The 23442-nt window shown below is 49.7% G+C and overlaps 3 gene segments (V, D, J or C); all 3 read left to right on the plus strand.

Moving 5' to 3' along the window:
- Nucleotides 1-1336: 1336 nt before the first annotated feature.
- Nucleotides 1337-8783, plus strand: LOC120380778. The segment is given in 3 exon segments: nucleotides 1337-1428; nucleotides 1657-1982; nucleotides 8667-8783. Coding segments are annotated over 3 exon segments (489 nt in total).
- A 337-nt stretch (nucleotides 8784-9120) lies between these two features.
- LOC120380464 lies at nucleotides 9121-9720 on the plus strand. The segment is given in 2 exon segments: nucleotides 9121-9229; nucleotides 9319-9720. Coding segments are annotated over 2 exon segments (414 nt in total).
- Nucleotides 9721-14168: 4448 nt separating this feature from the next.
- On the plus strand, nucleotides 14169-22418 carry LOC120380466. The segment is given in 2 exon segments: nucleotides 14169-14251; nucleotides 21994-22418. Coding segments are annotated over 2 exon segments (414 nt in total).
- Nucleotides 22419-23442: the final 1024 nt, after the last annotated feature.

Here is a 23442-nt window from a genome sequence, read left to right on the forward strand (position 1 = left end):
TCAGGCCGTAGCTAGGGGATTTCTCATGACTGCAGCCCCCTTTGTTCTGCTCCATCCTCTTAACTATGTTTTGCTCAAGGCGGGAATCCTTTGTCCCTCTGTGGGTTCCCACCCCCCTTCTAAATGGAAAAGCACCAGGTTAAAGGTGGATTCCAGTTCAGGTGACATGGTCACATGTCACTGTAAAACTTCATTACCCACTTGCCTGGATAGATAGATAGATTGAGGGGGTGGATGGGGATAGATAGATAGATAGATAGATAGATAGATAGATAGATAAAGGGGGTGGGTGGGGATAGATGGAGTGGATGGGAATAGATAGATAGATAGATGGGGTGGATGGGGATAGATAGATGGGGTGGATGGGGATAGATAGATAGATAGATAGATAGATAGATAGATAGATAGATAGATAGATAGATAGATAGATAGTATTTGTGATATGAATTGCACATTGCACTTTCTGCTGCTATATTAATGACTCAAGTGGCACCAAGGATCAGAAATGTAATTTATGCTCGAAAATACTTTCTTGCAAAGAGTTTCCAAAAATAAACATTCGCCACGCAGATATTATCCAGATTATGAGCCTGGGTCATTTCTTCAAGGGGTCCTGGCAGAGAGCACATGGGATACGACATCGACGGGGAGGGGAGAAGGATATTTTCAGTTACTGTCTTCTGAGGGTAGCAGACATAAATCCAGTAACTAAACTCACCCAGAGCACGTTAATAGCCGAAAGACTCTCATTTAACTCAATGCAATGTAATAAACCCTTATTCGCTATAAATGTATCTCTGACTGCACACTAAATGCAGTGCGTTTGCTACCAATATGATAAATATCTACAGAACACGGGATAGGATTTAAGAGATGGGGCGAGAGAGTTAGAGGCCCAGATCCTACTGAATTTCGATGCCATTTGGGTTCTTAATTCCCTGAGGCTCTTTTGAAATCCCAACCAAAACCACAGGAGAAGGGGTATAATTTCTCTTCTCCAGATATTCCCTCATTCCAAAGAAGACGCTGTCCTGCACTTACATTTGACTGAGAATTTCAAAGTCCTTAAGAGTGTTAAATGACCAAATCCAATTTATTTAAACTGAGTTTGGGTGTCCAAATACCTTGGGCGGTTTTGCATTTCGCTGAGCTGAACTCACTGTCTCGGGGGTAGGACCCGTTCCAAGGAGAGATTCCCCCATGTGTAGACAGAGCTCACACCCTGTCATCTTTTATATTAATTCTGGGAAACCCCCATGCAAATCCCCATCCGGAGGGCTCCACTTTAAATACAGACCCCTGATTGGAGGAGCTTCAGTCTGCCCCCAGACACAGAACTGCCCTGGCCTGGCTGCTGGGAACAGTTTGCACCTTCACTTAAGATGAACCTGCTGCTGATTTTCCTGTTCATGCTGGAGGCTCCTTCAGGTGCGTGTCTACTGGGGGTCAGGAGGGTTCCTTGCTGCAGCGCCTGCAGAAGAGAAGATGTTCAAGGCAGCCTAAGGGAATGAGATGCCCAGATCCCAATGCAATTCAGCGGCAGTTGGGTGCCTCACTCCCTTAGTCGCCCTCTCAGGGTGTTTAATTTTCACATGTTCCCCGCTCCCAGGGGACGGGGGCCTGGCTCACTGGTTTATTTCTGTGTTTCCTTCCCAGGGGTCCTCTCCCAAGTGCAGCTGAAGGAAACGGGCCCGGGAGCGGTGAAACCCGGGGAGTCCCTGACACTCACTTGTACCATCTCCGGAGACTCGGTTTCTAGCACCAGCGCCACCTGGGACTGGTTCCAGCAGCCCGCGGGGAAGCGGCCGGAATGGGTGGGGTGCACATGGTACAGGTCTGGCCGATGGAACACTGAGTACCCAGGCTCTCTGCAGAGCCGAGTGACCATCTCACAAGACACCGCCAAGAACCAGGTCTCCATGCAGCTCCGCTCGCTGACAGCTGCGGACACCGCCACCTATTACTGCTCCGGGAGAGACACAGTGACACAGAGCAAAGCAAGAACCGATAGGAAAAGGGGAAGCGGGTTTTCCACAGTGCAGAGAGGTTCTGGCTACCGTGACACTGGTAACACCGCGGGGACTCTAGACCTCATTCTCCGTGGCCTTTTCCCATGTGTGGTCATCTACAATTTGCAATGGAAGGGGAACGAATTAGTGACTCCAGCAATAAATCAGTTCCCACTGAGTTCTTTGAGAGATGTGGGCATCTTAATTTGGAGAAATTTTCCTCTTAAAATAATATTATAAGGAATTTAACTGTGTTCAAAATACACGTGCACACAAATTGTATTCCTTCCGGATGATAAAATATATGTCTGTCTCCTCCAAAAGAAAAAGCCACAGTAACATACATATCCAATATATCTAGGAGCTCCTATAAAAAGTATAATCCTCTATGTGCCTCCGATTTTTCATTACACGTGTTATGCTACGAGATATAAAAAGTAATAGAGTGAAAGCACAAGCAGCCACATTACCTCCAACAGAGTTACCCCTCACACAGGGTGTGAATGAGAGGAGAAACAGCCTGTCTTCTGAGTTTGTAGATGGACACAATCTAATGAGAAAAGTAATAATCACTTAAAAAAAATCTTGACCCTAATGATATCATGTGACAAGGAGTTCCACCGGTAAATTGTGTGGATAGGGATTCCCCTGTATCCATTTTCAATTACAAAAATAATAATTTCAGGCAAACATTCGCAGTGAAGATGCTTGCATTTATATATAATGTTGAAGACCATGGACCAGATTTTCAAATATATGGAGGTGCTCAAAGATGAAGATAGACGCCCAGTGGTATTTTCAAAAGCTCCTGAGTTAGCCACCTAACTCCCGTGGAGGTGTTATGTTATAACCCCCCGTCTCCCAATCCATTGGGCCTAGAGTCCTTCAAATCTGGAATGTATTTTCTCCTTCTGTTGTAAAATGAGGACAAGTCCTGAGAGCGCAGCCTCTTTTAACCTGAAATCTTGCCAGCCGCTTTCACCTCTCGCCCCCACCCCCGGTTGGGTCAAACCGACCTGTATGACCCTGCCTCAGTGGGTCCCTGTTTAAATACAAAGCTCCGATTCTAGACACAGCAATATTCGTGCAGGAATATCTCCTTCACACAGTCTTCCACAATATCTGCAAATCAATATGAAATCCGTACAGACTTTTATCTTCTATTGGCCTTTCCTTCAGCAGGGAATGAATCGTTTCTCTTTATAACTCTGTCTCCCATTCATGTATTTTCTCTTTTATTCCATAAGAATGGTCCTACTGGGTCAGACCAAAGGTCCATCTTGCCTAGTACCCTGTCTTCTGACAGTGGTCAGTGCCAGGTGTCCCATAGGGAATAAACAGAACAGGCAATCACCGAGTGATCCACCCCCTGTCACCCATTCCCAGCTTCTGGCAAACAGAGGCTAGGGACACCATCCCTGCCCATCCTGGCTAATAGCCATTGATGGACCTATCCTCCATGAAAATATCTAGTTCTTTTTTGAACCCTGTTATGGTCTTGGCCTTCACAACATCCTCTGGCAAAGAATTCCACTGGTTGACTGTGTGTTGTATGAAGAAATACATCCTTTTATTTGTTTTAAACATGCTGCCTATTAATTTCAATTTCTAGTTCTTGTGTTATGAGAAGTAGTAAACCGCATGTCCTTATCTACTTTCTCTACACCAGTCATGATTTTATAGACCTCAAACATATCTCCCCTTAGCCGTCTTTTTTCTAACCTGAAAAGTTCCAATTTTATTAATCTCTCCTCATACAGAAGCCGTTCCATAATCCAAGTCATTTTTGTTGCCCTTTTCTGAACCTTTTCCAATTCCAATATATTCTTTTGAGATGAGGCGACCACATCTGCACACAGTATTCAAGATACGGGCGTACGATGGATTTATGTAGAGGCAACATGATATTTTCTGTCCTATTTTCTATCCCTTTCTTAATTATTCCCAGCATTCTGTTCCTTTTTTGACTGCCGCTGCACATTAAGTGGATGTTTTCAGAGAGCTACCCACAATGACTCCAGGATCTCTTTCTTGAATGGTAACAGCTAATTTAGATCTCATCATTTTGTATGTATAGTTGGGATTGTGCTTTCCAACATGCATTACTTTGAAGAAATCAACATTAAATTTCACCTGCCATTTTGTTGCCCAGTCACCCAGTTTTGAAATATCCTTTTGTAGCTCTTCACAGTCTGCCTGGGTTTTAACTATCTTTAGTTCCCCAGCAGATGTCATTTCTGAAAACCAGCCCATCTAGATGGGGCCAAGAATCATGGGCTCCTGCAATCATGGAAAAGTAGGTGTGGAAAGGCCATCAAATCCATCCGTCCTTATTCACGGGGGACCAAGTCCACCTTTCCTAGAGAATGCTGAAGGATGCTGGGTCCCGTCTCTCGAGCACTCAGAGTTATCACTTCCTTTGGATTGCTAAGCCAACCTGCAATAATAATCCATATCACCCCCCCACATGATCCATTAACCCGTTACTATTAGCTCAGCATCTTATACATGAGCACTACAGGGAGAACTCAGAAAGAGGAATGTCGAGATTCAGTGAAACACACCACATAGCCTGGAAAAAACAACCAGCGTGATTTGAGGTATACAACCGCCAAGTTGTTAGTTTTTTACCATGAAATAATTGAATAAAACATGTCTTTACTGAATGACTGGTAGAATGAAAGAAAGAAAGAAATTACGCTCCAACCATATCTGGAAAAAATATTTTGTATGGTAAGTGTCGTGTGTTTAATCAGTAGGGGGCACTGTCGCTACAGAGAAATGGACAAAGTAAAGAACCACCCCGATAGTAAATAGATCAATGTTCTCTCACAAGGGGTTTGGGAGCCAGACCGTTGGCATGCCCCAGACTGAATTGTTTGGGTGCTCGGGTCTCTCGTACGTTTTCCTAAATTGCTTCACCCTTCACTTTTGATCCTCCTCCACATTTGTCTAAAGAACATAAGAACATAAGAAAGGCCGTACCGGGTCAGACCAAAGGTCCATCTAGCCCAGTATCTGTCTACCGATAGTGGCCAATGCCAGGTGCCCCTGAAGGAGTGAACCTAACAGGCAATGATCAAATGATCTCTCTCCTGCCATCCATCTCCATCCTCTGACGAACAGAGGCTAGGGACACCATTCTTACCCATCCTGGCTAATAGCCATTTATGGACTTAGCCACCATGAATTTATCCAGTCCCCTTTTAAACATTGTTATAGTCCTAGCCTTCACAACCTCCTCAGGTAAGGAGTTCCACAAGTTGACTGTGCGCTGCGTGAAGAAGAACTTCCTTTTATTTGTTTTAAACCTGCTGCCTATTAATTTCATTTGGTGACCCCTAGTTCTTGTATTATGGGAATAAGTAAATAACTTTTCCTTATCCACTTTCTCAACATCACTCATGATTTTATATACCTCTATCATGTCCCCCCTTAGAGTTCTCTTTTCCAAACTGAAGAGTCCTAGCCTCTTTAATCTTTCCTCATATGGGACCTTCTCTAAACCCCTAATCATTTTAGTTGCTCTTTTCTGAACCTTTTCTAGTGCTAGAATATCTTTTTTGAGGTGAGGAGACCACATCTGTACACAGTATTCGAGATGTGGGCGTACCATGGATTTATATAAGGGCAATAATATATTCTCAGTCTTATTCTCTATCCCCTTTTTAATGATTCCTAACATCCTGTTTGCTTTTTTGACCGCCTCTGCACACTGCGTGGACATCTTCAGAGAACTATCCACGATAACTCCAAGATCTTTTTCCTGACTCGTTGTAGCTAAATTAGCCCCCATCATGGTGTATGTATAGTTGGGGTTATTTTTTCCAATGTGCATTACTTTACATTTATCCACATTAAATTTCATTTGCCATTTTGTTGCCCAATCACTTAGTTTTGTGAGATCTTTTTGAAGTTCTTCACAATCTGCTTTGGTCTTAACTATCTTGAGTAGTTTAGTGTCATCTGCAAACTTTGCCACCTCACTGTTTACCTTTCTCCAGATCATTTATGAATAAATTGAATAGGATTGGTCCTAGGACTGACCCTTGGGGAACACCACTAGTTACCCCTCTCCATTCTGAGAATTTACCATTAATTCCTACCCTTTGGTCCCTGTCCTTTAACCAGTTCTCAATCCATGAAAGGACCTTTCCTTTTATCCCATGACAGCTTAATTTACGTAAGAGCCTTTGGTGAGGGACCTTGTCAAAGGCTTTCTGGAAATCTAAGTACACTATGTCCACCGGATCCCCCTTGTCCACATGTTTGTTGAACCCTTCAAAGAACTCTAATAGATTAGTAAGACACGATTTCCCTTTACAGAAACCATGTTGACTATTGCTCAAGAGTTTATGTTTTTCTATGTGTCTGACAATTTTATTCTTTACTATTGTTTCAACTAATTTGCCCGGTACCGACGTTAGACTTACCGGTCTGTAATTGCCGGGATCACCCCTTGAGCCCTTTTTAAATATTGGCGTTACATTAGCTAACTTCCAGTCATTGGGTACCGAAGCGATTTAAAGGACAGGTTACAAACCTTAGTTAATAGTTCCGCAACTTCACATTTGAGTTCTTTCAGAACTCTTGGGTGAATGCCATCTGGTCCCGGTGACTTGTTAATGTTGAGTTTATCAATTAATTCCAAAACCTCCTCTACTGATACTTCAATCTGTGACAGTTCCTCAGATTTGTCACCTACAAAAGCCAGCTCAGGTTTGGGAATCTCCCTAACATCCTCAGCCGTGAAGACTGAGGCAAAGAATCCATTTAGTTTCTCCGCAATGACTTTATCATCTTTAAGCGCTCCTTTTGTATTTTCATCGTCAAGGGGCCCCACTGGTTGTTTAGCAGGCTTCCTGCTTCTGATGTACTTAAAAAACATTTTGTTATTACCTTTGGAGTTTTTGGCTAGCCGTTCTTCAAACTCCTCTTTGGCTTTTCTTATTACACTCTTGCACTTAAGTTGGCAGCATTTGTGCTCCTTTCTATTTGCCTCACTAGGATTTGACTTCCACTTTTTAAAGGAAGTCTTTTTATCTTTCACTGCTTCTTTTACATGGTGGTTAAGCCACGGTGGCTCTTTTTTAGTTCTTTTACAGTTTTTCTTAATTTGGGGTATACATTGAAGTTGGGCCTCTATTATGGTGTCTTTAAAAAGGGCCCACGCAACTTGCAGGGATTTCACTTTAGTCACTGTACCTTTTAACTTTTGTCTAACTAACCCCCTCATTTTTGTATAGTTCCCCCTTTTGAAATTAAAGGCCACAGTGTTGGGCAGTTGAGATGTTCTTCCCACCACAGGGATGTTGAATGCTATTGTATTATGGTCACTATTTCCAAGCGGTCCTGCTATAGTTACCTCTTGGACCAGCTCCTGCACTCCACTCAGGATTAAATCTAGAGTCGCCTCGCCCCTTGTGGGTTCCCGTACCAGCTGCTCCATGAAGCAGTCATTTAAAGTATCGAGAAATTTTATCTCTGCATTTCATCCTGAAGTGAAATGTTCCCAGTCAATATGGGGATAATTGAAATCCCCCACTATTATTGGGTTCTTAATTTTGATAGCCTCTCTAATTTCCCTTAGCATTTCATCATCACTATTACTGTCCTGGTCAGGTGGTCGATAATAGATCCCTAATGTTATATTTTTACTAGAGCATGAAATTTCTATCCATAGAGACTCTATGGAACCTGTGGATTCACTTAAGATTTTTACTTCATTTGAATCTACACTTTCTTTAACATATAGTGCCACTCCTCCCCCTGCACGGCCTGTTCTGTCCTTCCGATATATTTTGTACCCCAGAATGATTGTGTCCCATTGATTGCTCTCAGTCCACCAGGTTTCTGTGATGCCTATTATATCAATATCCTCCTTTATCACAAGGCACTCTAGTTCACCCATCTTATTATTTAGACTTCTGGCATTTGTGTACAAGCACTTTAAAAACTTGTCCCTGTTTATTAGCCTGCCTTTTTCTGATGTGCCAGATTCTTTTTTATGTGACTGTTCATCATCTGATCCGGCCCTTACATTATATTTCTTATTCCTCTGCTCCTGACTATAACCTGGAGATTCTCTATCATCAGACTCTCCCCTAAGAGAAGTCTGTGTCCGATCCACACGCTTCTCTGCAGCAGTCGGCTTTCCCCCATCACCTAGTTTAAAAACTGCTCTACAACCTTTTTAATGTTTAGCGCCAGCAGTCTGGTTCCACTTTGGTTTAGGTGGAGCCCATCTCTCCTGTATAGGCTCCTCCCATCCCAGAAGTTTCCCCAGTTCCTAATGAACGTGAACCCCTCCTCTCTACACCATCGAGACTCTGAAGCTCTGCCTGCCTACCTGGCCCTGCGCATCAGTAAAGCAAGTTACAAATGACAGCAGGTTACCGGGTGCACATTCCTTACAGCTGTGCTCAGGGACAAACACCGCGGGCATTTCTCTTCCTAGCAGTGGTAGTAGCTGCTTTTCATCAGATCTAAAAGCTCTTTTCAGGAGAGGTAAGTATCATTAGCCCCATTTATTACAGATGGGGAAACTGAGGTACAAGAAGGAGACGGGACCTGCTCACTGTCACCCAGCAGACCAGGGCAAAGCCAGGAACCGAATCCAAGTCTCCTGATTCCCGGCCTAATGCTCCATCCTAACAGACCGGACTGCTTCGCCTCGGTAGCATCGTCAGCATCGCCATGGCCCGTGCTATGCTGAAGATCCTAATAGACATTTCTGGTAATGACAATAATTATAAATTGTGTCCCTACCGTTGACTCACCCACGTGTCCAGGCGTCTCATAATCATATACGGGTTAAAGATGTAGCACCTTACCAGGGAACTGACTCGCTTTGACTGTATATCTGTGCAGCGCCTAGCACAATGGGGCCGTGAACTTGCTTCCGGTTTCTAGGACACACCTAGATAATAATGTGTCTCATCCACACGAGCCATTAACTGATGACCACTAGGCAGGTGCCACATTTATGAGGACTACAGAGAGAACTAATTTACCCGAGCTTTGCATAAGAGGGCGGGGTAGGCAAATGAATATTTTGCTTCCTCTTAAGAATAGAATATTTCCGTTCTTTATTTCAGCGGTCCCTGCAAAAGTCAAATCTGTGTCACTCCCTTTGGGTCTTCGGCCTGTTCCTAGCTGATTTCCAGGAGGGAAGATGAAGAATTTGCTTCTCTCTCTCCTTCTCTTTGCTATTGCAGCATGTAAGTACGATAGGAGGGAGCAGTCTCCCCTCTCTACCGATCCCGCTGCTGTCATCTCTCTGACTGAGATTTCTCCTTGCTCTTTGCAGGTGTCCGTTCCCAGGTTACACTGCTGCAGACCGGAGCAGCCCAGGTGAAGCCCTCACAGACCCTGAGACTGACCTGCTCCGTGTCTGGATTCTCTCTCACGTCTAGCGGGAATGCAGTGAGCTGGGTTCGACAGCCCCCGGGGAAAGGCCTGGAGTGGTTGTGCCTTGTGTTTTGGGATGATGACAAACGCTACCACGAGTCCCTCAAAAACCGACTGACCATCTCGAGGGACACCTCTAAAAGCGAGGTGTATTTGGAAATGAGAGGCATGGAAGCCGGAGACAGCGGCACCTATTACTGCGCCAGGAGAGACACAGTGACACAGAGCAAAGCAGGGACTCGTACAAAAAGGGGAAGCGGATTCTGAGCAGCGCAGTGAGGCCAGATTAACTCAGAGCAACGAGGTTCCCCCAACTAAACTCCCTGTAAATGGAAAGAAAATGCCGGACAGGCGAAAACGAAAACAGAGCGGTCAAAAACAGCTTCTTAATTTTTTCTCTCTCAACGTGATACTGCAGAAAGAGGAATCGCGAGATTCAGTGACACACTCCAGATCCCCTGGAAAAAAAAGCAACCCGCTTAATTAAACATATATGACTTCCAAGCGTTTCACCATTAAATATGTGAATACATCCAGTCGTTATCAAATGGCAAAGAGAGAGAGGGGGGAGGGTGTCTATCCATAAATATGTATCTTAGATAGATAGATAGATAGATAGATAGATAGATAGATAGATAGATAGATAGATACTGGAATAATGCTTTAGTTGTCTCTGTAGGAGGAAAACAAACAGCAAGAAAAATGACAAAGAAGAAAAGGAAAAGGATCAAGGATGTAAAGTGGGCCCAGAATATTGACGAAAACAGTAACAAGAAAGACATTTATTCTTACTGTGACAGTGAAAGATAATTGGTAGACTGAAACCAGAAACCAGAAGAGTAATTTAAACTATAATAAAATAATAATAATAATAATAATAATAATCTCCGGACATGAGCCGGTGTGAATGTTTCACAAAAGGGCTGATGACTGTAAGGCCAGCAGGGTGATAACCTGATAGGTAGCGGGGCTGATCCATGAAACATCTGTCAGAAGGGGAGAGGGAATATCCACCTATTCTAGTGAAGTTACTGGGTTGTGAAGGCAGCAAAGGTGACTCTGCCAGGCTGGGCCCAGATCCAAAGCCCATTTCAGTCAGTGAAGCTCGGTGCTCTGCTCGCCAGGCTGAGAATCCTGCCTGGAGAATGAAACTCTTTAGAGCCTGGAATTGCAGCAGGATCGAAGGGCGCCTATAGCCAACTGATTGTGCACTGGAGATTGTTCCTAACTCCCTTGGGCGCTATTGGAAATTCCAGACTTTGCAGTCACAGAAAAGGCTCCATTAATTTCCCCAAATGGTCCCAAGCCCTAAGAAATGTTCTATTGAACGTGGCTGTGATGTGTCAGAAAGGTGAGTGAGAGTCAGGTGCCCAACCCCCTTGTGTTTGAATGGAATTTGGGCACCCAAATAAATCGCTTAGACCAGTTCAGATTTCGCAGCCCCCTTGCGGAAGTCAGTTCACGGCCTCGAGCGCAGCCAGAGAGCCCCGTGTGTATGCAGGGTTCACACCCGGTCATCTTTTATACCCACGCTGTGAAACCCGCATGCAAACTCCTGCGTCCGGCGATTTAAATACAAACCCCCTGATTCTAGGGGCCTCGGGCTCTCCCCAGACACAGAACTGCCCGGTCCTGCCTGCTGGGGACATGTTCCACCTTCACCCACTTGCTATTGATCTTCCAACCCTGGCTGGGCCTCCGTGCCCGTGGGGAGATTTGCTGCTGGATTAATTCCAGAGGCCCAGATTGTCAGTGGGGCGGGGGGAGGTAAAGGAATGAAGAGCCCGGATCCCAAAGAAGTCAGTGGGTGTTGGGAACCTAACTCCCTTCAGTTCCGGCTCGGCGGCGGGGGGGGGGGTGGTATTTTCAGACTTGCTCCTCCCCCAGGGGATAAGACTCATTTATGGTTTCCCTTTCCAGGCGTCCTCTCCCAGGTGCAGCTGCAGGAGGCTGAGGTGGGGCGGTGAAGCCAGGAGAGTCCCTGAAATTTACCTCCACCATCTCTGGAGACTCGGTTTCTAGCACCAGCGCCACCTGGAACTGGGTCCGGCGGCCTCTGGGGAAAGGGCTGGAGTTTATGGGGCGCATGTACTATCGGTCCAGCAGGTGGTAATCAGCACAGAGTAGAGCGGAAGAATTACTTCTCTGTCTTGCGTACAGCACTCCTGCTAATACATCCCACAATGATGTTTGCTTCTGCTTTGCTTTTTTTTTTTTGCAACAGAGTTACACTGCTGACGCATATTTAGCTTGTGGTCCACTATGACCCCTAGATCCCTTTCTGCCATATTCCTTCCTAGGCAGTCATTTCCCATTCTGTATGGGTGCAACTGATTGTTCCTTCCTAAGTGGAGCACTTCGCATTTGTCCTTATTGAATTTCATCCTATCTACTTCAGACCATTTCTCCAATTTGTCCAGATCATTTTAAACTTTCACCCTATCCTCCAAAGCACTTGCAGCCCCTCCCAGCTTGGTACCATCTGAAAACTCTACAAGTGTCCTCACTATGCCATGATCTAAATCGCTTCTGAAAACATTGAAAAGAACCGGACCAAGAACTGATCCCTGTGGAACCCCACTCGTTCTGCCCTTCCAGCCTGACTGTGAACTATTGATAACTACTCTCTGGGAATGGTTGTCCAACCAGTTCTGCACCCACCTTAGAGTAGCTCCATCTAGGTTGTATTTCCCTATTTTCTTAATGAGAAGATCATGCGAGACTGTATCAAAATCCTCACTAAAGTCTAGATATACCACATCTACCCCTTCCCCGCCCATCCACAAGGCTTGTTATCCTGTCAGCAGGGCCGCCCAGAGGATTCCGGGGCCCGGGTCTTCGCGGCCCCTCGGCGGAGCCCCCGCCACCAGATTACCGCGAAGACGGGCTGTGCTTGCGGCGGGTCCCGCCGCAGCCGGGCACTCGGCGTCGGGTCCCGGAACAGAAGGGGACCCCGGCCGAAGACCGCCGCTCGATGGCGGCGGGTCCCGCTTCCCCACCCCGCCCGGCCCCAGCCGCCGCTTCTCTATCCCCACCCCCGCCTGTCCCCGCCCCGTCCGCCGCTTCTCCCCGCCCCGCCCCGGCCCCGGCCGCCGCTTCTCCATCCTCCCCGCCTGGCCCCGGCCCCGGCCGCCGCTTCTCCCCGCCCCGCCCCGGCCGCCGCTTCTCCCCGGCCCCGGCCCCCGGCTTCGGCTTCGGCTTCGGCTTCTCCCCGGCCCCGGCCTCGGCCTCTTACCGAGCGCGTCGCCGGCAGGGCCTGAGCTCCGTCCCGCTCAGAGCCGCGTGGTGAGGGGGCGGGGCTGTGAGCTCCACGCCGAGCGGAGGCAGCTGCCCCGCCCCCTCCCCACGGCGCTCAGGGCGGGGCTCAGGGGCTCGGCCGGAGTCTCGGCGCTTGATGCGCCAAGGCTCCCGGAGAGGGGCGGAGCCGGGAGCCTCTGCTCTTCTCTTGGGGGCCCCTGCGGAGCCCGGGGCCCGGGGCAAATTGCCCCCTTTGCCCCCACCTCTGGGCGGCCCTGCCTGTCAGTGAAAGCTGTCAGGTTGGGTTGACATGATTTGTTCTTGACAAATCCAAGCTGGCTATTACTTATCACCTTATTGTCTTCTAGGTGTTTGCAAATTGATTCCTTAATTATTCGATCCAGTATCTTACCGGATACGGAAGTGAAGCTGACTGGTCTGTAATTGCCTGGGTTGCCTTTATTTCCCTTTTCATAGACAGGCGGGCACTAGATTTGCCCTTTCCCAGTCTTCCGGACTCTCCCCTGTCTCCCATCACTTTTCAGAGATAATAGCTAATGGCTCGGATATCGCATCTGTCAGTTTCCCTCTTTCCCTTTCTCCGCCTCTCTTCGAAAGTCTCCGGGTTCCACTTCAGCGCTGGGTCCGTCAGGCTCCTGGGAAGCGTCTGCAGTGGGTCTCCAGGGCGCAGTATTCACAAAATTGTTCTCATTGCACCGATTCAGCGAAAGGGGAGACAGTCCCAGCAACCCTCTGTATTTCCAAAGGAGCAGCAGGAGAGCGGAACACACCGCCCGGTGTCACTGTGTGAGAGGCTAGACCAGAGTGACAAAGCCCGTCACCAAACCGACAGCGGGTTAACATCGTGTTTGGCTCTTAAAAACATCGTGTTTGGCCCCATTTAAGGGGGGAAAAACAGGAATCAACCGCAACAGCCAACACAAAGGCACTGATTTGTGCTCAGTTTTATTTTACAGAATCCCCGTATGAATGGGAAGTGGAGTGTGAATGGGAACAGAAGTGTGGACACGAATATAAATATCCATCGTGAATAACAATCTCCCTTCAGTGCTGCCTGAAGCGTCGCCAGACAGGGGCCCCACCGACCGGACGTTACACGGCCCCTCTGCGCATGGGACGGGGCTCCAGAGCTGAGCCCCCCACAGCAATCCCCAGTATCACCTCACAATAGCCAGGCCCTCACTTCCTGGGTGAGGAAATCCAGTCCCTGGAGGGAACTGTTCATTCCTCCCAGGGGTCCGAAAGCCTAATGAGGACCCCAGCGCCCTGTGCCCTGCGCTGCACAGACACACAGGAGGGGACAGTCTGACTCCCGCACCCGGAGCCCTAGGGCGAGTCACTCAGATCACGGGCAGCAGGAGTGTGTGTCTCTTATAAAGTGGGGACATGCAAATGAGGGAGACAGTTTCCTGTTTAAATCTGTGCCTCTCTCTGCCCAGGCTGCACCCGGAGACACAATCCGCAGCCCCTGGGTCTGTGCAGTGACCAGCTAGTCCCCTGAGAACTTTCCCCTCCAGCACCAGGGAAAATGGGATTTTTGCTCCTTGTAATTTTCGCTGTAGCCGCTTTGGAAGGTATTTTCCTCCTCTGAATAACTGGCAGAGTTAGAAGAATATTGTGTTACCGCTGTTTTTATACCGATATTTACAACCTGTCTTTATTCTCAGGTGCGCGGTCCCAGGCGCTGGTGGAGTCCGGAGGGGATGTGAAAAAGCCCGGAGACTCTCTCCGCCTCTCCTGCAAAGCCTCCGGGTTAGACTTCAGCAGCTACTGGATGGACTGGGTCCGCCAGGCTCCCGGGAAGGGACTTGAATGGGTCGCTGCTATAAGCTCCGGTGGGGGTACATATTACCCCGATTCAGTGAAAGGCCGATTCACCATCTCCAGGGATAATCCCAATAGTGAGCTGTATCTGCAAATGACCGGCCTGAAGCCCGAGGACACCGCCCGGTATCACTGTGCGAGAGACACAGTGAGGGGAAGCCGGGCTGAGCTCAGACAAGAACCTCCCCCTGCAGTGATCAGAGAAGCGGTTTGGTGTTGGGGGCGCCCCAGGCCCGTGAGTGACAATGAGATCAGTTCTGGGAAAGGGCCGAGCAGCAGCAAACCCTTTTATTGTTATTATTGTTCCTCTTCTTTGCTTTTACACAAGGTGAAGGAATTTATACAAGTTCCCGCAAAGCGCAGAACATTCTTAGTTGGATCCCTGCCTCTTTCTTTCCTCTCCAGGGGACAAATTCTGAGCCCACCCCCAACCTCCCCAGGGTAGGTGAAAACACAAACTCTGGCAGCTATAAAGGGGACCGAATCCCTATTGGTCGATGCCAGAGAGCTGTGTGGGGTGTGTTTAATGTTATACATGTATTCGACTCCCTGCCCTGTACAGCGTCTCACTCCGATTAACCTCACCAATGAACCGGTCTCCAGGCAGTCTGAGAGCCTAGTACCATGCATGGCGCATTATGGATTCAGCTCTCCATCCTTATCATCTGAGCATCACTCAATAAAACCGTCTATTTAACATTCCCTTGCCAAATGCCTGTTTCCCGGTACACCTCCTCTATCTATCATCGATCAACAGTCATCCTTCCTTCCTTCCTTCCTTCCTGTCTATCTATCCCCATCCACACCCCATCTATCTATCCCCGACACCCTATCTATCTATCTATCTATCCCCCCTTCCCTGCTCACGGTGCTTAGCCGGAGGGACCTCTCTCTTATATGAAGGGGTGTCTATGCAAATCCAGAGCTAATCACTCTGTTTAAATCCTGACACGTCTCAGGCCCCGCAGCTCCTCCCAGAAGAAGACGCGGGTTTTTCCACATTCTCACTTTCACTCCTCCTCTCGGAATTTCTTACACAAAACCCAGGAAGATGAGATTTTGGCTGAACTTAATTCTCACTCTGACAGTTCTCCCAGGTAACTATTAAAGTACAAAGCGTCCTCCCCTCCGGGTTCCTGGGTTTGATAGAATCAGGGGTCTAAACAAATCTGTATTTGCAGAGGCCAGGCCTCAGGTGCAGCTGGTGGAGTCCGGAGGGGATGTGAAAAAGCCCGGAGACTCTCTCCGCCTCTCCTGCAAAGCCTCCGGGTTCCCCTTCAGCAGTTATCTCATGGATTGGATCCGTCTGGCCCCTGGGAGGGGGCTGGAGTGGCTGGCCAGAGCTGCTGCCCAGGGGAGCGCCTACTACGCTGATTCCGTGAAGGGGCGATTCACCATCTCCAGAGACAACGCCAACAGCCTGGTGCATTTGCAAATCAGCGGCCTGAGAGCGGAGGACACCGCCCGGTATTACTGTGTCAGAGACACACAGCCAGCGACCTAGGACAAAAACCCAGCGCTGTCTGAGCCACGCTCTGGAGCTGGCTGGTTGGGGCGCTCAGGGTTGGCAAAGCTGGGGAAAGACTCAGACAACATTTAAACCCCAGACCCGCCCCGCTGGGGCACTGGCTGTGTCAATAAGCTCGGGAGCCCTGGGGTACGCGTCACATGAGGGTCTGAGGCTCCTTATTATAACGCTCCCAACGGAAATTACAGTCGCGAGTTAAGCACCCTGACTCCGCCCCACTCCGCCTGCCACAGACTGGAGTTCAAGGCAGATTTTTTACCTCCCAGGGGAGCGCCCAGGCACTGGGCTAGAAGATTTTCTGGGGGCTCATCTCCATGGAGCTGCGGTTGAAGTTCTACTTGTCACCGAATACAAAGAGTCTGTGACGAGAGAGCAAGACTGAGTGTGGATGACAATGGCTGGAGAGCCCGCTGTTCAGGGCACTCTTCTGGGATCAAGGGGGACCCAGCTTGAAGTCCCTGTCCTCTAACGAGTATTGGAATGGTATATTAATAGGTTTCGGGCAGCATAGTGTGGTTACTAGAACACGGGACTGGCTGGGTCTCGGGGGACCTGGATTTTCTCCTAACAGCCAACAGACCTCGGGCAAATCAGTGTCCTTCTCTGTGCCTCAGTTTATCCACCTCGGAAAAGGGGACATTAAAGCTCGCCGTTCTTTCCCAAATCTCCGTTACAGAGCTGAGTATTTTTGTCACCCAAGGGTGTAATCAGCCCTGGGCTATATGTCACCGCATGGATCCATTCAGTGCTTTAGGTTACTGTGAACATGCTTCTATTCTCTCAGGGTCTAATACCGTATCATGGCATCTCCCACAGCTCGGGACAAGGGACCTCAGCGAGAAATGAAATCCCAGACTCTGCGACTGCACTTTAAGAGCACGGATATGCAAATCGAGTAATTGTATCCCCTGCTTAAAGCCGGCGGTTCCCCTTTGGGTTGGGAACCTGCAGCTCCCGGTGTCTGCAGCGACCGGCCCTACCCTCTAGAGAACTTTTTCCAGCAAACACTCATGATGTTTTGGCTGCTTTTCCTGTTCATTGTGACGGCTTTCCAAGGTGTGTATTTCCTCTGCTGGGAAATGGAGATACCCTTGTTATTTAATAATTGATGGTAATATTCGAATCCGAATTAGGATCAGTCATATTAACAGAAGCAACAATTATATGAGCAGCAGCACGGTTAGTAAATATTGGTTTTGGCACCAGCACCGTTATCTGACTGTTAATGTGGCTTTTATACCCTCAGGGGCTCGGGCTCAGGCTCGGCTGGTGGAGTCCGGAGGGGACATTAAGAAGCCGGGACAATCTCTGCGCCTCACCTGTAAAGGCTCCGGATTTGATTTCAGCCAGGCCGGGATGACTGGGTCCGACAAGCTCCCGGGAAGGGACTGGAGTGGGTCTCCGTGATTTTCTTCGATGGGAGTAAGGAATATTACGCCGCTTCTGTCAAAGGGCGATTCACCACCTCCAGGGACAACTCCCAGAACCTGGCCTATTTAGACATGAGCAGCCTGAAGCCAGAGGACACCGCCCGGTATTACTGTGCAGCGTCACAGTGCCTGAAAACCGGTCTGAGCTGAGACAAAAACCCTCCCTCTGCAACGGCGTGAGGCCGCTGCTCTTGGTGGCGCTCAAGGTCTGCGAGTTACAATGAGCCCGGTGAGGACAAAGGAAAGTGAACAAAGAAAACAGGGGCTAATGCCATGTTTTTCTCACGGAGAATTGCCCAGCAGGCCAAATAAGAATCCAGATGTTTAATCAGAGACATTAACAGGTTTATAAAGACTCCTTCCACCTCCCCCCTCCTTCCCCGCAACACATTGTCCTTGCCCACGCCTCCACAAAAGGACAAATCCTGTGATGTTCTGGCTCAGTGTAGCATCCTCTCTCCTAGGATCCTATAGACAGGCGGCCTCCTTTGTGTAACCTTTGCAGTGATTGATAGCCCCGCTGGGGGACATTGAAACAGAGAGACCTGATTCTGTTCCGCCTTACAATGAATTCAGGGCCAAATGCTCCGAGTGACTCCCGTTTGTGCAAAAGGAATTGGAATGGGAATATGAATCGGACTGGAAGAGGAATATCCGTGTGAACAGAAATAGGACTGTTAGCATGAAAGAGAATAGGAACGTGAGTGTGATTGGAAGTGGAAATGGGAGCGTGTGGGTGAACAGGAAGTTGAATATAAAGAGGAATAGGAGTGTTAGTGGTAATGGGGATAGAAATACGTGATTCAGTGAGAACGATTATAGGGGTCTGAATATAAGTGGGAACGGAAATATTTTATTATTAAGTAGCAGTAGTAGTAGAACTTCTGAATATTACATCATACAAAATCTAAAAATCATAAAAAGGAAGAACGCTTCTGTCTACACGTCATTTCTTATTAATAATTAACCAAGTAAATGACGGTGATGATCAGATGCGCTCAGCGGTGTGGAGTTGGTGGTGGTTGTGATCCTAGCCCCCGGGGTCTCCAGTCATAGGCTAGGATCCCATTGTCCTAGGCACGGGACAAACACAGACCAGCAGACCGCTCTCTACCCCACTGAGTTTACAATCCGAATATAAATGGGAAGTGGAGTGGGAATGGGAATGGGAATAGGCGTGTGAACACAAATATGAATATAAATAGTGAGTAATGATCTCTTTCCGAGCTGCCTGGATCGTCCCTCTACTCTCCCCTAAGCCTCTCCCATCTGCACCCACAGGCGGGCCCCAGACCTGTTCCAAAGCGGGAGACAGGCTTGCTAAAGTCACCTTCCAAATGTCACCATGGACTGTGAGTTCTACGGGCCTGTGGTGCTCGGGCACCAAGAATATTCCTGGCCTGGGGCCCAGCTCCATCAATGTCTGAGACTAGGTCTCTCCCTGGGCTCCGCCTTCTGCTCCCAGGTGCTTCTCCCCCAGTGCGTCCCCCCGGTGATTTAAAATTGCCTCCTCCCCACCCCCCCCCCTGCAGCGCCACAGAGCTTTCTGGTTTCCTGCCTGCTCGCTCCAGGTGGCTGCCAGACCCTACCTGCAGCCAGGGGCGGCTCTAGGAATTGCGTCGCCCCAAGCAGGGCAGCACGCCGCGGGGGGCGCTCTGGCGGTCGCCGGTCCCGCGGCTCCGGTGGACCACGTGCCGCGGGACCAGGGGACCCTCCGCAGGCATGCCTGCGGGAGGTCCATCGGAGCCGCCTACCGCCCTCCTGCGGCACGCCGCCCCAAGCATGCGCTTGGCGCGCTGGGGTCTGGAGCAGGCCTGCCTGCAGCTCCATCGGCGGGGTGGGTCTGAGTCTACCCACGGTGGACGATGCTCCCTCCCCAAGCACTCCTGCAGCAAGGAGGCCCCCGCCCGGCCTGTCTATTAGCCCCAGGTAAGCGATGCACCCACCCACCCCCTCCCAGAGTCTGCACCCCCACCCCTTTCCCACACACACCTTCCGGCCCCCAAACTCCCTCCCAGAGCCTACGCTCCTCCCCCAAAATCATAGGTGCCAACTTCTGCTGGGGCTGGTGGGTGCTCGACCCCCCACTACCCCTGCCCCCTCCACCTCTACCCTGCCCCACTGCTGCCCCTGTCCCACCCCATTCCAACCCCTTCCCCAAAGTCTCTGCCTCAACTCCGCCTCTCCCTGCCCCTATTCCAACCCAATCCCCAAATCCCCCCCCGGCTCTACCTCCTTCCCTGAGCACCCCCTCCGTATTCCCGCTCCTCCCCCTCCCTCCCAGAGCTTGTTACACCAGGAAACAGCTGTTTTGCAGCGGCAAGCGCTGGGAGGAGAAGTGGGAAGGCAGCATGCTCAGGGGAGGAGGTGGAGGCAAGGTTGGATGAGGTGGGGTGGAGAGGGGACCTTGGTTGCCAATGGGTGCAGAGCACCCAGCAACTTTTCCCCCTCAGTGTTCCAGCCCCATCAAACCCACAGAGTTGGCACCTATGCCCAAAATCCCTTACAGAGCCTGAACCCTTTCCCCTTCCCACACACACCCCTCTTGCCCCCAAACTCCCTCCCAGAGCCTGCACCCTACACCCAAACTCCCTCCCAGAGCCTTAGGCAGGTGGGGGCCAGAGTTTGGGGGATGGCGTCTTTAATTTCAGCATACACATGCGTTTTGTGACATTTCGCAAAATTAAATTGTATTTGGTGCTATGCTATTGTTTTTATTTTGAATTCCATATGGGGGGCACCATCATCTTTTCAGTGCTTAGGGCCTCTAGAGGTCTTAATCCGGCCCTGCCTGGAAGTGTCTCCCCTTCCTGCGAAGATCCCGCTGGTGCTGCGATCCATAGATCCCTCGCTGAGTCAGTGAACCCCAATCCGGAGTGAGTCCTGCTCAGAGTTGGTCTCCTCTCGGAGACCTGGCACGTTGCCTCACCCGGGGCAACCAGCAGTCAAGAGAAAGGTCAGACTCACAGGACAGCCCCTGGCAGTGTAACGAAGACAAGCGCGTGGCGGGGCTGATCCGGTGCCCCTCAGGATCAATAGGATCTATCCTGTTGCCCAGTCGGGTTCGCATCACACTCCACGGAAGGAGCGAATTCCTCATAGGGACAAGTCCTCGCTAGTGTAAAGTCACCGCAGCTGCTTTCACTAGACTCGAGTTACTCCGGATTTACACCAGGGAGGCTCTGGCCCTTTCGGCAAACTGGGACGTTTAGCGGATTAACGCAGCGGAAGGTGATTAGTTCATTATAACCCGTGTGGGGGCCCCTCACCGGGGCGTCTCCGCCCTTCACATGCGGTTATCGCCTTTCTCCCCACAGCGCCGCCGCGAGGCCGGGAACTATCCCAGCCCCTGGGTCAGAGCGGGGAGACTGAGGCACGGAGAGCTGGAGGCTGGATATGGAAATGGGCCACTCAGAGTCCGGGCGGAGCTGTGGGCAGAGATCACCCAGCGCCTGAACAAACCCAACTCCGCTGGGCCTGGGGATGTGGCACCGCCGGGACTTTCCCAAGCGGCTCCTGGATTGTTTTCAGCCAGCTGACATCACATCTGTAAATCAAAGCCCTGAGTCTCAGCTGGTGTCAGTGGGTGGAGCTCAGACATCGCACCCACAAGATGTAACCATGGAGATAAAAGACCCCGCCCCTCAGCCCTTGATGACATCACTCAGCCCAGCGCTGGCCCTCGGTCAGTGGGGATAGTCACGTGACCCAGGGTTCTAAGATGGGGTCACTGGATTCGCTCCGCGAGAGGCTGGTGCAGAGTTTGGAGAACAAGACCCCGGGCTGGAGAGAGACCGGAGGCAGGAAGGACACAGAACGCGGCTCCTACTGAATACTATAGAGCCCAGGGCTCCCTTAGTCCGCCTGGGAAAGTCCCACCCTAAATCAGGCAACCCCTGAATGTAAATGTCAGGACTTCCCTTGCTGGAAACAAGCGAGCCTTGATTTCCTGATGGACCCGGAGAGTCTCACAAGCACCGCCCCGCTCTCCTGCCAGATACTTTTGTGTCCAACGCCCTGACCCCCAGGCCATGAAGAACAAGGGGTGTCCTGCACTGAACCACCCAAGACACGCTCCATCAGGCCATAACATGGTGCTTAGGGACGGGAGATCACTTCATTCCTCCCTGGGGTAAAAGTGTCAGCAGGATCCGGCCGCCCAGGCGCTGCACAGCACATAGGAAGGGACCGTCTAGACCGATAATCACTCAAATTACTAGGGTAAGAGTGTGTGTCCCTTATAAAGAGCGGGACATGCAAATACGGGAGTTCGTTTCCTGTTTAAATCTGTGCCACTCTCGGCCCAGGCTGCACCCGGAGACACAATCCGCAGCCCCTGGGTCTGTGCAGTGACCAGCCAGTCCCTGAGAATTTTCCCCTCCAGCACCAGGGAAAATGGGATTTTTGCTTCTTTTACTTTTCGCTGCAGCAGCGTTGGAAGGTATTTTCCTCCTCTGAATAATTGACAGAGTTAGAAGAATATTTTCTTAGCTCTGGTTTTATACCGATATTAACAACCTCTCTTTATTCCCAGGTGTCCGGTCCCAGGCGCTGGTGGAGTCCGGAGGGGATGTGAAAAAGCCCGGAGACTCTCTCCGCCTCTCCTGCAAAGCCTCCGGGTTCACCTTCAGCGATTACTACATGGGCTGGGTCCGACAGGCTCCCGGGAAGGGGCTGGAGTGGGTGGCGCGGATCAGTTCCCAAAGTGGAACTGAACAGTTGTATTCCCCGGCTGTGAAAGGCCGATTCACCATCTCCAGAGACAACCCCAACAACCTGCTGTATCTGCAACTGACCGGCCTGAAGCCCGAGGACACCGCCCGCTATTACTGTGCGACAGACACAGTGAGGGGAAGCCGGGCTGAGCTCAGACAAAAACCTCCCGGCTTCAGTGCAGGTTGATTTTGCTCTAGGTGGCGTTCATTGTCCGTACAATAGAATGAGGACAAATAAAACAAACCAAGGGAGCCTGTACTTGTATTTCATTCTCTCCCATAGGACACGTGGTGAAGAACATAAGAAGGGTCAGACCCAAGGTCCATCTAGCCCAGTATCCTGAGATCTGGGAGTGGCCAGTGCCAGGTGCCCCAGAGGGAATGAACAGAACAGGGAATCATCAAGTGACCCCTCCCCTGGAAGAGATCCTCACAGGGGCAAACAACATCCCTGTGTCTCCTCGACTCTCTCCCCTCAGCAGCCTTTGCTCCCTCCTCATTTCCCAAATCTTCTGCCAGGCATCCAGCCCAACGGGCCGTGCTGGCTCCTTTTCAAGCACCACTTGGTGTTACTGACACTGCTGGTGGGGGTGGGGGGAAGGGAGGAGGGAAGATATTCAAGCAGAAGAGCCATGTTGTGTCATTGCTGGTACTGCTTGAATTCCTGATGCCTGGACCCCAAACCCTGCAGCAATCACAGATAGCCATTAGTTAGATGTGAATGGACGTATGAGTGTTTGTGTGAATGAGGATTACAATGAGGATTGGAACAGGAATGGGGGCTGGGTGTGTGAACGTAAATGGAAGTGAGAAGGGGATATGCCTGTGAATGGAAATCCTAATATAAACGGCTATTTCAGTGTGTGTGCATAAGGTTATGGATGAGGATACGAATGTCAACATAAATGTGAATGATTAGTAATAATCTCCCTACAGTGACAACTGTTCTTATTCCCCAATTCATACTCTCTGACCCTCCCTCATGTACTCCACTCCTTATTTGTATGAAAGGGGTAAATGTACCGACAAGCGTTTCACACCGAATTGTAGAATTACTGGCTGGAGGGACTTCGAGAGGTCACCTACTCCAGCCGTGCTCTGAGGTGGGAACAAGTAAATCTAAACCATCCCTGGTGGTGTCGGAGAGTTTTTTTTTGTTCACTTTTTTTCAAATTCTTTATTTTTTTTTTAATAATTGCAAAAGAGAAGGAGAGTGGACTAGGACACACCCAGTCCCCGGACAGGTCTCTCAGTCTGTAAGCAAAACA

This window comes from Mauremys reevesii, linkage group 13 (genome assembly GCF_016161935.1).
Source record: "Mauremys reevesii isolate NIE-2019 linkage group 13, ASM1616193v1, whole genome shotgun sequence".
NCBI classification, from domain to species: Eukaryota; Metazoa; Chordata; order Testudines; family Geoemydidae; genus Mauremys; species Mauremys reevesii.